Consider the following 17028-nt stretch of genomic DNA (forward strand, 5'->3'; position numbering starts at 1 on the left):
CAGGCCGTCCCTCGCCTTTCGCCGCGCGGCTCCGGCGCGGCCCAGCCAGCCCAGCTCTTCCTGCCGCCCGTCCGCCATTTTGCGGAGCCGAGGCGGCCCCTCAGACAGCCCAGCCTGCTCTAGGCCCGGCGCGGCGGCCCCGCTGCGGGACATGGTGGAGCAGGTAACGGGGGATGGCGGCCTCCTCCGCCCCGCGGCGGGACCCGCTGCCCGCCGGCGGCCCTGGGCGGGAAGCTGAGCCGCCCTCCCCCGCTGGCTCCCGGGGAGAGGGGGAGGGGAGCCTTCCCCTTTTTTGGCGGAGCAGCGCCCCGCGGAAGGGAGGGAGCGCCCCTGCCTGTTGCGGGGGTATCTCCCGGCCGGCTCCCCAGCCGGCTGCGAGCTCCTCGGTTGATTTTGGTGAAACAATAGCAGGTGCGGAGTGGAGTGGGAGTTAGTACCCCTCAAAGGGCGTGGTACGGGAAACCCCCACCGTTTTGGAGATTTTTGTTCTGTTTCTTGTGACAATGTTTTTGTGCCTAGACAGGGCCCCCCCTCCTCTAGGGAGCTTAAGGCAGGCACAAGTAAGAGCAGTTATTGATTGGCAATGTGGCATTAATGACGTGACAGCTTCAACAACTAGATTAAGCACCCCTAATGAAAGATAGCGTTTTAAAGAAGGCAAGTTGTTGTTAGTACAAAATTAGTGCATTTAACTATACTCAAAGCAAGATTTCCCAGAATGTCCTTCCAGCGCTCTGCTCATGCATACTGACCACATAATTCTGCTTACCTGTTTGTCTCAAAAGAGTAACCTCTGTGTTTCCTAGCAAAGTAAAATGCCATAGTTTTTTATAGTAAAGGTATAGAATATTTGGCTATTTGCACTAATATGTCTCCAGAACTGTTTTCAAAGCTGTTTTACTGTATTGTGTAACAAACATGTAAGAGCTGAGCTAATGCTTAGGCCTTGTATATAACATGTTCAGTCTTAACTGGCATTAGATTTACTTTTGTTTCTATCTGTTACAGGTTTGAATAGCTGGTAATTAACATAATCATTTGCAAATGCAATGGAAGAGGGCAAGACTGAAGACGTCCAGGGTATTCTACGACTTAATGTGCGAGGATGTTTATATACAGCCAGGCATGAGTCTTTATGCCGCTTTAAGGATTCAATGCTAGCTTCTATGTTTAGTGGACGCTTTCCTCTAAAAGTAGATGAATCAGGTAAATATGTTCAAGCTGTAAATGTGGCATTTTGATCAGGGAGCCCTGTGGCAAATACGTGCTTTTATATATATGTATACATTTTATAGTATATCTCTGTTCCCAATCTGCTGAGCACCAGCTGGCTTTTTAAATTCCAGGACATAAAACAATTATGCATGCATGACTTAATACTTATGAGTAATTAATCTGAATTCCACAAGAGTACTCATGTTTGCAAGCATACAGGTTTGTACAGTGCTTAGCCCTGCCTTCATACTTCTTCAGTATGAATACAAAAATAGCTAAAATTGAAGTTGGCAGAGTGTTTGGCATTTAACTTGGATCCTGTTTTGACACTATGTTTTTTATATATATATATATATATAGTTATGACCCTATGTTCTTCAGAGGCATCTCACTCTCTCTGTTCATTACGGGAGATCTTGGTCTGATATTTGTTTCAGAATACTTCATTACCCGGTAAAGGCTGCATTTTTCACCACCATGGCTTGATATGAAGGCTTGAATAAAACTATTATTCATCGGTCAAATTTCATACTTGTGACTTGGAAATCCTGCCAAAGTATGCCCAGTTTAAAGATATGATGGATGGAGAATAGTAATTCCTTGTTGTACACTTTTGACTATTTAAAATATCTGAAATGTTTAACATTTTTAGGGGCAGGGTTTTGCTACCATCTTTCAGTTGCAGTGAACAGCCTATTGTATACATCGGTGTATAGTTCAGACAGTTTCCATAGTGGTCCTTGAGCCCAGCAGGCAAAGGAGAGAAAAAGGAACAAAAAAGTATTTTAAAACTTGAGCAATATTCAGGGAAGGTTTGATTAGGTGTGTACTGGAGCTGATGTTACTTTTAACTGTTTTAAATTGCCTATATCCAAAACTGAAAAAAACTCTGCAATAGTGAGAAAAGACGTATCTGCAGTTAGAATTAGAAATGCATCTAGAATTAGATTTTAGCATTTTAAGTGGAATGCAGTACAGCTGAGGTTGTATGTTGGCATGGTCCTACGCAGATTAGTGATTTCACTGAAATTCCAAAGAAATGTTGGCTGCACTAAGAATTTTATCTGCAAATAATAAATATTCCAGGGAAACAAAATAGTAGTTTTAAAATAATAGAGAAAGTATATTTACTCCTCCTAAGTAAGTAAAGCTAGTACAAAAGTTTTATATAAGGGCATTACTTGATAATCTGGTAGAATGTGACAAGTCTGTTTTCACTTGCTGGAAACAGTATCTTAAATAATTTTATTTATGCTTTCAGGAGCATGTCTAATTGATCGAGATGGAAGCCTGTTTAAATATCTTTTGGATTACCTTCATGGAGAAGTTCGGATTCCCGAAGATGAACAAATTCGAATTGCACTGCAGGAGGAAGCAGATTATTTTGGCATCCCTTATCCATACAGTCTGTCTGACCATTTGGCCAATGAAATGGAGACATATTCTTTAAGGTCAAATATAGAGCTTAAAAAGGTCTTGACATTTCTTAAATTTTTAAAGATGTACTTTCTAATCCACACCACTCACTAGCACCAGATACTAAAACTACAGTATATGCTATTTAGCACTTTTTAATCAGCACGTTAAATCACTAGTAAATTCAGAGTTATATGTTAAGAAATCCTAAAGTTGATAATGCAGTCATAGCAGTTAAGGACATTGGCTTTTCCCATCATTGCAGTACAGCAACAGTTTAAATTTGAGTCTGTTTTACATGCAAGTCTGCTGTACAACTTGCATAGGAGGAATGGCATTGTTTAGTTCCCTGTTTGGCTTCAAATTTTACTTGAAATTAGGTTTGCTCCCATCAAGATGTTTGAGTATTTTTTTTTCAGTTTCACAAACTCATCCTAAAACTGGAAAGATAAAATGTACTTTGCCATTGTTTTAGAACAAGAAAGGAGAAACAAAAATTCTTATATTATTTAAAATCCTAAGGTTTGTCTATTTTAGAGTATTTCAACTTTAAAGCTAATCCTAATTAACTGATTGGAAATTAACTCATATTACCAGGTATGGCTGTGTTAGTCCTGACAGTCATCTGTGTTCTCTTAGTAAGCTAGTGTTCCATGTATTTCACATTCTCCCTTATTAATTTCCTTTAGAAAAGCATAAAACATTTCCAGGCCTTTCAGTTTTTCTTCATATTAGGGATTTGCCATGCCTTTAAGTATTTCTGTTGCCTTTCTGTGAATTTCTCCTAGTTTTATAAAATGGTCTGTTAACATCAGATAAGAAATACTGCACACATTATTCTAGATAAACTACATCCTTGATTTACTTAAAAGACCTTGCTACTACAGTTAAGAAAACTTAAATGTGAAAGCTTATTCGACCAAAAATACTGTATTCTTTTTAATATCCTGTATTTGGTGTTCTATGTTTTTTTCCAGGCTTTGTTAGATTTCTGCGATTCTTATGATTTAGTTTGTACCAAGCCTACAGTTTGGGTCCTGCACTATCTCAACACTTCTGGAGCAAGCTGTGAAAGTAAAATTATTGGTGTGTATGCCACAAGAGCTGATGGGACTGATGCAATTAATAAGGCGCTAGGAACAAAAATTCATAGTAAAAGCATTTACAAAAGGTAAGATGACTGTCAAACACATGAAAGCACTATGAAGTGAGAATGAACACTCACATATTATAATAATACCTAAATATTATTATATGTGGCATAATATAGCATTATTGTACTCTAAATCTGTGGAAGGAATCAGATTCTTTCCAGCTTTGAAAACAGCTGGGTAATACAATGGTCAGGTTAAACAAACAGAAAATTAAAACGAAGCATGGAGTACAAGAATTTGAGAGAGTACACAAAATGTAGCTAGCATGCAGTTGCTGTAAGTTCTCATTATGTTTTTGTTGCTGTTTTTAAAATGTCTCAACCATTTAAAATTGCTTTCTAATTTAGGATGATTTTTACACTAAATACAGTGAATAATCCCCTTCCAGAAAAAGTTCCAGAAATATTCACAAGTTGGTTTTGATTCATGCAGTTCTATTGCGCAGTCTTCTAAGACAGCTGAAAGAAATACTTAACACCGAAAAGAACTGAAGATGAAAGGAAATGGTTTTAATTCATTAAAGGACATGTACATCTCTACTACACTATTAATGTATTCTTATGACAGCAATTATTGGTAGACCTGTACTTCTGAGTGTCTGGAAGCAATTTGTCTTTCTCTTGGCCCCACAGTACAGTGTCAGGAGTGTACTTCACTGTGTACCTTTTGAAACGTGATTAAGAGAGAGCTTTTGATGTTTCATCGTCTTTATAATTAAGATGCTTGTTTTCCTAAATTTAGGCTGGGAACATTAGTATTTATTCCAAGAGTATTTGGATACATAGTATCAGGTATCTGTCCTTCTACTGTGTTTTCCCTTTGAATAAATGATTGAGATATAGAAGAATAGATTTTACACCATTAATCATGTTGTTCTTTTATGAACATCTGCTCTTTCATAAATACCAATTTTTAGCAATAGGTGCTCGCAGGCATGCAGATTGCAGGAGGATGGCTATTTAGAACCTCTTATACAAATGAAAATGAAATTTAAGTAACATTTTCCTTTCTACTTCACAAAATATTTACTACTAAGTCCTTATAGTTACGATTTGATAAAAAGAATGATACATTTTATCAGTGGTACATTTTTAAGGACTTAGCTAGATTTACCACATAACTGCTACCTTTAAAACAATATTTCTAGAGAAGCTGGAAATAATGTCCAATACATCTGGAGCTATTACGCAGTAGCTGAGTTGAAAAAGATGATGGATGCTTTCGATGCCTGGGAAGGGAGAGGTAGAGTATTATATTTTTTTCTTTTATTACAGTACTACTACTACTTTACAGAAAAATAAGAAGAATGTTTGCCAATTAACTATAATAGAAACTCTGCATATGTTTTCACTCATTTATTTAGTAACATGTAAAATATTCCATAGTAGTGGTTATTTGGGGGTGGGGTGGGAGAAGAGTCTTAAGGGATGTTCCAAGAAGGTGACATGAGTTGACATGAATGAACAGATGGAGCGAGAGCCACCACATGCAAGGGCCGACAGCCTGCTAGCATTGGGCACTCCGGTGGAAGCCCTAGTACATGTTGGCTGTAAGCAGTGTTCATGTCAGCACAGTTTCAAAGCTGAAATTCTACATAATAAAATACATGTATTTAGTCAGCTGTATATACATTTAGTATTGACTGTGTTCTTTCAGCTCATCAATGCAATGTCCCTTTGAAATGCAGGTGTCAGCTACTGGAGAGTGCCTCAGGGGCTGATTGAATGTTGGACTCTTGAAGAGCGCCCTTTGAAAGGCAGTTTGCATCATATGCCTCCAGTTCATAAAAGGTTTGCTGATTTGCATAGGTGGCTTAAAATAAAGCAGAAACACTGCATGATATATATATTTTTTAATAATTTTAGGTGGAATGAAATATCTATGAATGGTGAGCATTCTCTGTTTTTTCTATTTACATTTTTATAAAATGTCTTAGAGAGCTTAATTGCACTGAACTTGCTAGAAACAAATTACCTTTCTTAGGCTGCTGAAACTCTTTCCTATTCTATTCTACTTCTTCAGCCTTTAAAACATCATTTTAGAGTGGGAAGGAGTAATTTCAAAAAGTAGAGAGCAGTATTAGTTAAATGGACTGCTGAAAAAGAAATGTAACTGAAAACTTTAAATGGTGAACTGATTTTCACATTTGAGATGCCTTCTTTTTAGAAGGAATTTCTAGAATTTCTTCTTTGCAGTTTTACAGCAACACTTTTGACTACACCTCCATTCTCAATACATTACCTAAAAGCAGCCTTTGCAGGTGCAGCTATACAGTTGATCTGAGCCACCCTACAGTCGCTTTGCTGGTAGATGGAAGAGGATCCCACTGACCTTCCTTGTCCCTGGCCGCACTGTCATTTCAGCAGCAGCCACAGCGGCACATCAGCACAATGAACCAACTGAAAACTCCTATCTCCCCATTATTTTTTTTTTTTTGGATACCACATTCTCTGCTTTTCATAGCTCAGATCAGAAGGACTGTGATCTTTTCATCCCTGGATTGCCAAACAGCCTACATACATTCCTGAATGCTCCTCTACTACCATTGCCTGTTTAATCCCCCATCTGTCTGCTTTGATTTGTCTTCTCTGTTCTTCTGCACCCTCAAAAAAGCTATGTTCAGGTTTCAGCTAAAACTCCTGATGTACCACAGTGATCCTGGTGAGACCATATACTGTCTTGAAATATTGTAAGTGAACCTAGTTACTGATTATATTTTACCTATACTTCATTGCTACTATTAAAGCACCAAATCTTTGAATGTTTAAGCTTTCTTTTTTGTTTTAGTGGTTCTTTTGATCTAGCATGTGCAGTCGTTGAGAATACGTTCTCACCTTATGGCTCGGAGGAAAGCCTCCCTGGACTCATTATGTACTAGGTTATTTACAGGCTTTCTGTTTGAACAGTGTCACCAGTTTTCGAAGAGCAATAATACGAAATATTACTTTCAGATATTGTTTATTCTTTTGGTACGAATCCCTGTGGCATTTCACAGATCTTTCCAAATCCAAAATGCAAGTACCCTGAAGAATATCAGCGCTTTTGTAGTGTGTCTTCTAAGCTGTTCTTTAGTAGCTCACACAGTTCATACCCTGTTTACAGCACTGACCTGCCAGCTAAATGTTTCTTCATTCCTGACCATCAGGTCAGTTAAAGCTACAGCTTTTCTTTGTCAGCTCAAAACCTATATATATATATATAGGTTTTATGATAGATAGGTATAATCTGATTTATACGTGTTCTTTTACTACCAGCTTTTAGTAGTTTTACCCTATGTAGGAGCCAGCAGTAAAGCCATGGTTTGACAGCGTTTGTTTTGATACATTTTCAAATATGTTAACATTCTCTGAGTTTAATTTGGTCTTTGTATTCTTTCCTCTACCCCCCATCTCCCCCCAAAATTATTTTGATTTATATTTACTGATCATCCCTCTGACCTGGCCTGGCCTAGCTTTTGTTTTGTTGGGTTTCAGGTTTTCTAACGTCCCGTTCAGCTGTTTTAGTGTGACCTCAATTTCTATGGCATCATTTATTTTCTTAAGGAATTAAAATCTTCTAGGTGTCTTTGTCTTTGCCAACACTGAGAAATAGCATTTGTGTAATACTTCTAAAATGCTGTCTACTTGTACCTGTGAGAGGTGCCATGGGACTCCGTAGGCTTTCTTACATAAGTTCTTCTTGGCTTTTTTTTTTTTAAACATTTTCTCTTAAAAGATTATCCGTAATCATGTGTATTGAAAATAAATGGGGGAGGAATAAAGAACAATATCTTTCTTCTTTTCCCAAATTACATACTGTGAAACTCTGTTTTGTGTTTATGTGCAGTTGGGTGTTACATTTTTGTAGATAACTCAAAACACATCAGACTAGTATTTAGTGGATTTTGTATCTGATGGAATCTGTAGCATTTAACTACCTCCTTTCTATAACTCCTCCAGCCTTCTTTCTCGCTAACTTCCACTTAGCAGTGTGTGCACCATATCTCTCTCAGTTTTTAATGTGTAATATTACTTACACAGGTAGAAGACACTGATGGTACTATTCATATAAAGGCAAGCCTGATTGCGGTAATGAACAGTTGTGAACCGTAAATGATATTGGAACAACCCAAAATTAAAGGAACTTCAGATTTGTGGATGGCTGTCGCAGATTGTTTTGTAAGAATGTTATAAAAATAATTTATAAACATAGTTTGTTTCTTTAATTGAAGTTGTTCATTTTTACAGGCGATTAACCGACTTTACTGAAGAGGAAGACTATTTACCATGTAAAGCAGGTCCCAAGCCAATTAGATTCTCAGGTCCCTCAACAAGTACTGATATCAAAGTTAAGAATTCAGCTTCATTAAAGGTAGCTGCTGGCAACGCGTCATGTTCTGCAGTGACTCTTAAACGACCCCATCGCAAAAGTCTGACGCTGCACAAAGTAGCTTCTGAAACTGTATCCACGACATGCATGTCGGCGCCCAGCAATTCCCAGGTGCCCTGTGGAAGGCAGAGTGCTGATGACGGGGCACCATGTCAGATGACACTCAAGACAGCAGCATCTACAAAGCCCGTCAGCAATCGTGTAGTAAAGCTGAAGCGAACTCCACTTTTTCGTGTGACGCCATCTCAGCCATCATCTTCTGTATCCAGAAAAACAAGTGAACAGGACAGAGCTGCTGTTGAAATTCCTGCTACTTCTATGGTATTAAACAAGAAAGAACCAGCTGTATTAGCAGAGAGTATTAAGCTTAAGAATGATAAAGTGGATGGATAATGTTTGACTCAGCCGGGCAAACTAGGTAGCTTTGCATCATCTGGTCAAAGAAGAGATCATCGTCTCATGTGGTCGTTTATTCAAAGATTTGGTAGAAAAATTTATGATGAAGTAGTTTGTGAAAAACATAGGGAGAAGTTATTTTAAGTGAGCACTGTTTTCTGCTTTATTTCTAAATATTTCTTAGATGTTGGGAAGGGAGGAAGAAAAATGGATTAAAAAACCCCTCAAACACAGAGCATGTGCAGTCCAATAACACAGTATCTCATGTTTGTATTTCGGTTGGGCTGTACTAATACAAATGATCTTGTTAAAGGGAGTACTTGCACAGCATAAAAGCAGACCTCTTTATCAACTTTAACTAGCTAACATTAACTAGAGTTAATTTCCTTAGTTTGTATTTTAAAAGTGGTGGAAAACAGATAACAGTAAGTAGCTTTTATTAGCTACAAGTTTGCCACAAGTATGCAAAATACTGAGTACTGTGAAGATTCCTGAAGTTGAATGAATGTACTTACTGGTACTGCTGGTGAGGGTAAGTCACCATTGTGTTATTAACAGCAATGAAAGGGCCCACATATGCTTATACACAGTGCAAAAATTCAGAAATACAGGAAGGTAAGAAGCACCCCTAGCGAGTAACAAGGCAATTTTTTCCATAGACCTGCAACATACACGTAACTACTTCCCTAACAGGGTGTGACCTGCCACTGGGGTGAGCTGCTGCAGACAGCCCGTGCAGCCTTGGCGTTTTGTTTCGCACCACTGTGAGGTGTGTTTTCTGCAGCTGCAGGGAACTTCACAGGCCCTTCCGGTGTCCTTCTGCAGGTCCTTTCAAATGAGGAGGGGACGACCTCAACTCCTGTGCAGCAGAGCAGTGTTAACAGAGGTGCCCTGGCTTGAAGAAAGCTAAAAGAACCCCTCCTTCCCCTGAGCAGGATAGAGGAGATCTTGTACCAGGGTAAATTCTGAGTAATGATGCTGAAGTGAAGAGCTGCTCTATGTTTCTGTCAGCAGAGGAAAGCTGATCTGGGCTCACTGATTTTAAAAAGCCCTTTTAGTTGTTTAAATCAGTGAACGAAACCTGGCTTTGTTTTGTGCCTTTACTTGCTTACAGTTGGGTGCTGGGGTTTTTTTTTGTTGGTTTTGCTACTGTTTTTGTTTTTCCAGCACAGTAAATACAGCTGTCCCTAAATGTCGATTAGTCATATCACATTGCCAAAATGCAATGTTTCTAAATTTCTGAGACTATGAGAATTAGAGGAGGGTTCTTTAAGTAAGTGTGTTACTTTCTAGATCATTTAGAAGCCATCACATTTTCAGACTTTTCTCCTAACCACAAGGACTTGAAACTTTTGCACAAGTGAAAAACCCAAATTTTCATGTACTGATGTATTTTTAAGGAGACACTTTAGCGAGAACAGTAGTCACCATAAAGGTGACTGTAATTTTCTGCTATCGGGATGTATATTGAAGACCAGCTTACCTTTAGAATCTTTAAGCTAATGGTTTTTCTTAAAAAATAAACCCAAAGAGCAACATCTCCAAGGCTTTTCCTATCCCAACAAAATTTCACTAAAGAAAGAACAAGGCAAAAATTATGGAAAGATACTAACACAATGTAATCTCCTATTCCTTGAGCATGCAATTCATTGTTGACACTAAGTTTGTGAAATTTATTTTTCATAGTAATCTGATTGAAAAGCAGTTTTTAATACTTATCTTCTGTGTGACTTCACTATTTATTGAATAACTGAGGCACTTTACCATGCGCCTTTAAATCTTTTCACAATGCTTCCTAAAGCCGATTTTCTTCCTCTTCAACTTTGATGAATTTCGAAGGCTTCTACGAACATACAATAGCAGAATCGTAGAATCATTTAGGTTGGAAAAGACCCTTAAGATTGAGTCCAACATCACACTAAAGTTCATAAAAAGTATGGAATTTTGCACGCGTACAAGGAAAAAGCTTTGAGAATGATCCTCCAGGACTCTGACTTTGCACTAGCTCAGTGTTTGTTTAATTATTCTGGTAGCACAATATTTTTTGAGTAACATGCATGTAATTTGCCTTACAGTGGCTTTAATGAGAGTTTTCTCTTTGTCCTAGACCTACAGGCTTGTGGTTAAAAGAGGGGAAAAAAACCCCAAACAAACAAAAAACCAACTCCCTTGAATTTCAGAGATGAAATGGGAAGGTGGCTGTGGTAAGGAGGTGGAGCAAGATTGATGTTTTTTTTTGAGGGACTTGATTTTATTTATTTAATTGGATGATGTGCAAACATGGCCTTTCAGCTTATCTGGGTAGGCACTTTTTGTGTGGGTTTTTTATACCTGTGAATCTTGCTAAGTTTCTCTTAACTGAGGGACTGATATTAAACAGTTTTATAATAGCTAACCTTCATGGTGACTTTCACTACAAAAATAGCCTTGCCCTTATCTACCCAAAGCCTTTTAAAATGTGTCTGTAAAACAGAATTTCATCTTTTCTATGGGAGGCCAGTAGCTGAAAACAGATGAAACTTGCCAGTCCAAGGACGAGTCATCCCTCAACCTGGCTAACGGACTGATTTTTGAGGCCTGGAACAAGGAACAGGAATTCTGCGAGTCTGAATTACCTGCAGGTTGAAACTTCCTCAAAAGTCTATGTTCCCCAGTTTCTTGAAAGTCTGCAGTTTTCTTACCATTTCACTTGTCTAACTTGGATCACGAAGTACTGTCTGGTACTGCATTTGCACTGATAAGCTGTGATTCAGTGATTTACTGTGAAAAGTGAGCTTGGGATGCAGAGGGCCTATTATCACTAAGATGTGATTCAAATAGATGTAATTCTATCTGCGTGCTTTAGAGTATGGAGAACTCATTTGTACTTGATGTAAGCAAGCAGACGTTATTTCGTGGATAGGCATATGTTACCACTGGTCCTCAGGGAGAGCTTTCATCAGGCTTGTTTTCAGTTGAAAAGCCAAGGAAATACCAAAGCTACCTCTTTCTTTTTTTTCCTTTCAAACAGTTCCAGTTATTCCCATACCAGTTCTTCCAGAGCAGAAAAATACTCTTTTAAACCAGCTACCATTAAATTGCTTAGATAATAAATATTACGTAGTTTAAACCTTACTATGGCTAAAAAGAAACACTAACGTTACCCAGGAGTAAGCAGATTTCATTTACTTGGTTCTTACCAATCCACGAAGGACAAATTCTCACCTGATAAAAACAGGAGGCTAGTTGTGCCATCAAAAACTTGGGAGTGAAGCTGTCTGTCCCTCAGCTGCAGTTACAGACTCAAAGTGTGGTTAGAAGTAAAATTCTAAATACTCTGTGATAATAAAGTCCCACAAAAGTCTAGATTAATTCTGGGCAATAGCTTTTAATAAAAGATGTTAAGCAGTAGAAACAAATAAGGCTGACAGTACAGACCTTTGCTGCTTTCTAAGCGTTCTGGATATCTCTTCTTACAGAATTTTCTTCTTGCCAAAAGTCTGGTTGTTTATACCAGAATTGATCACTCTTGTCTGAAAATTACTTTGCAAATTCACAGGGTCACATGATCAGCTGTGTGGCCTGCCCAGAATTTGCATCAAGGATGTGGCTCTTTTCAAAATTGCCAATTTCAAAACTGCCAAAATTCCCAACCCACCCCCCTGTCTCTGGTACAACATACGCGAACATTTTCGTATAGTTTGGTTTAGTAGTTTGCCATAATAAAATAGCTGTATTGTCTCAAATTTCTGGGAAATTTCTATTACATGCTCATGTGGGTAATTGGGAGTGGTACTGGGACTTGAGACCTCTGGGTCCCGTGGTGCATCTGCTGTAGTCACAAGTATATGAACAGGAGGGATGTAGCTGATTATAAAACACTGATGCGGCCCAGTCACTGCATGGGGAGGCAGACTCAGACTAAGAACTGCCACTCATACAAGCTCAGACGAGGTGTTCTCCTACAACAACAGGGTCCAGGAAAGTGCTACAAGATCAACACTTCCCTGCCAGAACGATTAGTTTCTCTTTCAGGGTGACATTTTCAAACACATTAAGTGATTTTATTTTTTTAATGTGGTTTTTTTTCAAAACATGCCTAAATAAGTTTTCCAACTAGCTTGGCTGTGTTAAGTGACCTTCTCTTTTTGGTTTTCCAACTGCATATTTGGTCCTTTAATTTGCTGAGTTCTGCCCTTACTCCGAGCTTAATCTTACACAGAAGATAAACAGTTCCAACCTGCTTCAAAATACTGCCCTTTAAGGTGCATTTCCGCTTTTGAAAGAGTGTACAAAGTGCAGTAGGAATTCCACGTCTGTGTTTGAGTGATGCCAAGCAGCTGTATTTGCTTTGCAAATTGAGGGTGCTTTTTAAAAAAGATGGCTGGCCTGAAAGTCAAGCTGTGTCCTGCCTGTAATTCCCTCACTGACTCCCGTACAAATCCCTTTCATTAAAAGGAGTATCACACGTAGCTAGCTCTTTAATTAGAAGATTAAAAAAAGAGTTCTGTTGAAGATGGACCAAGAGCATCTGATTACTTACAAGTATTGTGAACAGTAAAACACTCCTAGCTATTGGCGGATATAATTCCAAGCACAGAGAGACATAAGAAATGAAAGATGGAGAGATACTGTTCTGACACAGCCACGCTTCAGAGCACAGCCACATAATGTAGTCAAAAACGCATACTGCAATACTAAACCACACTTGGCGTGCTAAGACTGCAATGTTCCCAGAACCAGCCCGTTCTCCAGCCCAACCAAACCCATTCTTGCATCTCTCATCAAAGAAAATGTGTCTGCACCACAGTCTGAAGAGAAATACTGTGTCTCACCTTTTAGTCCTGGGTCTGTCACATTCTGAACCTCCAATACATCAAAGGTTAGCTGGTACTGTTGGTGGTCCTGTTGTGCTGAGTTATGACTTACGTTACAGATTTTATTTATTTGCAGAAGCCTGCTTGTGAGAAGCCAACTTGGGGAATAAAACAACTTTCAATAATCCTGTCAAGTGGAGAAGCTCTAAGGAAGGAGTAAAAGTCACTATAGAGAAGTTAGTTTTTTTTTTTTCTTTTAGGAGGGGTTATAAGAAGAGACATAAATTTCACAACTTATCTAAGGACAATGTAAGAAGATTCCTGTGTAATATCTGCATGGAAATTATATTTACATCTCTTACAGAGAGGTTACAGGTCAAACTGTAAGGCAGCAGATGAATTTTGAAAAGCTACCTATCTGATGGGTGGGCACAACACAGATTCTGGAATTTCATTTCCATTTACTCAAAACATTCAGCTTAAAAGCATGGTAGATAATTAACTAGGATAGAAGCTGTGCTTGCAATCCTAAGAAAGCCAGTGTTTACCTATGCCCGTTTATTTTTCTTTCACCACTCTTCCAGATGAAGATGAGTTATTTGCCTTTTAGAATCAGGTTTTACCAATATTGACATGTGGAAAACTGCATACACATATCAAAAGAAATAAAAATTAAGCAAAATCACCCATAAGCAATGCACCTCACTCTACACTTTGAGATTATTTTTCAAGGGCTACAGAGGAAAATTAAATCAGTCACTACTAAGGAAGTGTGCAGTCAGCTAACAGAAATTAGGCAGAGGAAATCGGTAAAAAGCAATAGCAACCAATAACCTAGGAATAAACTTTTAAAGATACTCACGTGTCCTGCTCTTCCTGACCTCAGCGGGAGGTCAGTCTTACTGCTTACACCTTTCTGATTCTGACGCTTAGGCCACTAGTTTACTCAATGCCATGTCTGGATTCTGACACCTCACTATGTTAAATAATAACTTATATTAAAAGCATGCCCAGGAGGGAAGTGGCAGCTCTCATGGGAAGGTTCTGTTCCGTGCACTTGCGGCATTAGAACCTAACTAAAAGCAAAAGCCCAATCCAATGCACACTCAGCTGAAAGCCTCCCACTGATACCAGTTGAATTAAGCAAATACAGTTTGAGTAAGATCACAAAGGTTAGGCACTGCAAAGCAGCAAAAACCAGAATATTTTAGAAAGAAGATTTTAATTTTTTGGAAGAAACAGGTTTTCTGAAATACAGAATCAGAACATTAAGACTAAGTAAGATTTTTATTTTAATAGAAAACTTGGAAGGATGTAGTATCTGCTCAAATAGGTACCTCCACATTCTCCTGCATGTTGCTGTAACAAATTTATTAATCATAGCTCTCGTTATGGACAGATGGTTCCTACAGCAAAAATATAGAAAAATAATTTGGATTCAAGTCTAGAACACCTGCAACTTTTCATATGCAAAAAATAAATCCAACTAGTCATAGAAAAGTGGCTGATAAGGATGGAGAATAGGGCTGTGCATCTGAATAGCTGTGACTATATACATTCCAAACTTAAGAAATGAGCTTTTTTCCTCGGCCTCATAAAAATAGTTTGTCAATGAAAAATACCAATATGTAATACATTTAATACAATTTATACTTGAATTTAAAGATCTCAGATTATGGAATAATAAGCTAAAATGTACTGCTTTTTCAAATGTTCTTGCATATAACAATACTCTCTGTGTATACAGTGTGCATGCATGTACATGTATACATGCACAGAAAGAAAGAGGTGTATAGAGATTTGCTGAAAAATTCTACAAGATTATCTGATTTCATTGCAGACCACAGCATACAGACTTCCTGGGATCCTTCTAACACAGGCTGCTCTAAAAAACAATAATGTTGACTGGTATTACCACATATCTACAACAGGTTTTTACTATTATGAATTTCATTATCAATTTATTTTTCCAATCTAGGTTTCATTTTTCTAAGAAGTAAATGCTGCTTTGGTAAGATTCCGTACTGCCATGACAAAAGAACTGTGAACATATTGGGCAAAGCATTGAAAGTATGAATTAATTTTGATAATTAGTAAGTAATAAGGATACCAACAAGTTTTAAGCAGCAACAGATTTAAAATGACTATGTTCTGACTTATTTTCTTCACCAACAAGCATCTTGAGCAAGAAACTAAAATGAAGAGATGAAATTTCTCTGCCTGCCATCACCGTGACATTTTAAGCCACCAAAGTCACAGCTGGCACTGAAAGAACAGCGGCATCAGCAGAGACCTCCATCCTTGCAGGACATAAATTGCATTGCGACACCCGGCCAACGCTGCCTTGGAAAGGCCTGTGATCTGCGGTGTCTGGTGTATGATGCTTTCGTCGGGTCTTTTCTGAATGTGTTGGATTCTCTGTGGTCCTTGTAGTTGTGGACTGCTCTTGATTTTTCATAGCTCCTTTATTTTTAGATCTGAAGCTGTTGTGCTGCTGTCTTCTGTGTTCAGACCTGGAACCACTCTTTATATTATTTTGATCTGCCTCATTATTGGCACCTTGTGACTTAAGAGATCCATTGAACCGGATGTTTTGGTGCTGTGGGTTGAATCTTCGTCTCTGGCTGGAAGGCCCATTCTACCCAGAAAGAAATTGGATAGATTTTAGATTATGTGAACCCTTCCAACATGACAAGAAAAACAGCAATCAGAATTAACAAAAATTGCAGAATAAAATGTTCAGTGTAACTAGGAGAGTCAAAACACCATACAGTTTTAATTGTTGCCAGAGGTCCCTATTTATAACGCTTAAAAACTCAACTATGAGTAACACGCTACATCTGAGCAGCCTGGAAATACTGATGGCAGGCTCACCACTGATGGCAAGTTAAAATCTGCCATGATTCAAGAGAATACAGAAAAGGGGATGAAATACTAGACATCTCAACAGCAGCAGTTAAGAAGCACTGAAGAACTTGATACTGACTTATTTTTTCCAAAATCTCAAAAATACCTTTCCTAGGAAAGTATTGTGTAAATACTACAGTAAGACTGCAGGAAGAACAGAAATTTGCATGTAAATTAAAGTCAAGTTTAGAATCCACGTGGTGGGAGAGATGTCCACTGTGGTAGCTTACTCAGAGGAAGCTTTGATCCTTCATGGGAAGCGGCTGAATTGCTTTATTTGCATGACTGCCAGGGCAGTTGATTCCATACATGCACTGACATTACATAATGCTCCTACGTTTCTCTGCAGGCACCTACCTGAGCCTACAAAATCCAGACCAGCTTCAGTGGCGGCTTTACCTAAGCACAACAGTACAAGGACATTCTAAGGTGCTCTTACAGTGAAATAGCTACCAGTATAGCACAATACTATATGCTGTATTATTCAGCTTCTGAAATAATATGCTTTTAAACGTGGCAGGATTCCACTTTCAAAGTCTATCTAATAATCATGCTTCAACAGCACATCAACAGATCATTTGTCAAGGATCAGGAATAAATGTTTCTCCATTGTAGCATGTAGGGCAATTGGCTATTATGGAGGGTTTTTAAAAATTTTTCAGTCTATTGCCACTAGTCATTTTGGAACACCACACAGCAGTATTTGCTGGTACGCATTTCTGGTAGTTCCACTTTGTATGTTCACACTGCCTTGAAAATGAAGTTGGAAAACATAT

The 17028-nt window shown here is 38.4% G+C and overlaps 2 protein-coding genes across 8 annotated transcripts in view; one reads left to right on the forward strand and one right to left on the reverse strand.

Annotated features, from left to right (window-relative positions):
• Nucleotides 1-34: 34 nt before the first annotated feature.
• On the forward strand, nt 35-12274 carry KCTD18 (potassium channel tetramerization domain containing 18). Of its 3 annotated transcripts, none has more exons than XM_064451928.1 (8): nt 35-163; nt 1009-1206; nt 2477-2688; nt 3609-3802; nt 4933-5027; nt 5473-5575; nt 6409-6474; nt 8012-12274. In XM_064451928.1, the coding sequence occupies exons 2-8, from the start codon at nt 1050-1052 to the stop codon at nt 8544-8546; spliced, it is 1362 nt and encodes a 453-aa protein (XP_064307998.1). In that variant the 5' UTR covers nt 35-163; nt 1009-1049; the 3' UTR covers nt 8547-12274. The 3 variants fall into 3 exon arrangements, with proteins under 3 accessions (XP_064307998.1, XP_064308000.1, XP_064307999.1); XM_064451929.1 differs by lacking the exon at nt 35-163 and adding an exon at nt 303-411; XM_064451930.1 differs by lacking the exon at nt 6409-6474.
• Nucleotides 12275-14548: 2274 nt separating this feature from the next.
• SPATS2L (spermatogenesis associated serine rich 2 like) overlaps nt 14549-17028 on the reverse strand; it is an 83902-nt gene continuing 81422 nt past the window's right edge. For all 5 annotated transcript variants that reach the window (XM_064451924.1, XM_064451925.1, XM_064451927.1 and 2 more), the window contains one exon: nt 14549-15983. In XM_064451924.1, coding sequence (XP_064307994.1) covers nt 15585-15983 — 399 coding nt within the window. In that variant the 3' untranslated portion in view covers nt 14549-15584. The remainder of the gene's footprint in view (nt 15984-17028) is intronic.

This window comes from Phalacrocorax carbo, chromosome 5 (genome assembly GCF_963921805.1).
Source record: "Phalacrocorax carbo chromosome 5, bPhaCar2.1, whole genome shotgun sequence".
Lineage (NCBI taxonomy): Eukaryota > Metazoa > Chordata > Aves > Suliformes > Phalacrocoracidae > Phalacrocorax > Phalacrocorax carbo.

Bases quoted from the DNA above. Each gene is read 5' to 3' on its own strand.
- KCTD18 (XM_064451928.1), top strand. From the start codon at position 1,050: ATGGAAGAGGGCAAGACTGAAGACGTCCAGGGTATTCTACGACTTAAT. The intron at 1,207-2,476 runs GTAAATATGTTC...TTATGCTTTCAG, and splicing joins TCTAAAAGTAGATGAATCAG to GAGCATGTCTAATTGATCGA. The intron at 3,803-4,932 runs GTAAGATGACTG...CAATATTTCTAG, and splicing joins AGTAAAAGCATTTACAAAAG to AGAAGCTGGAAATAATGTCC.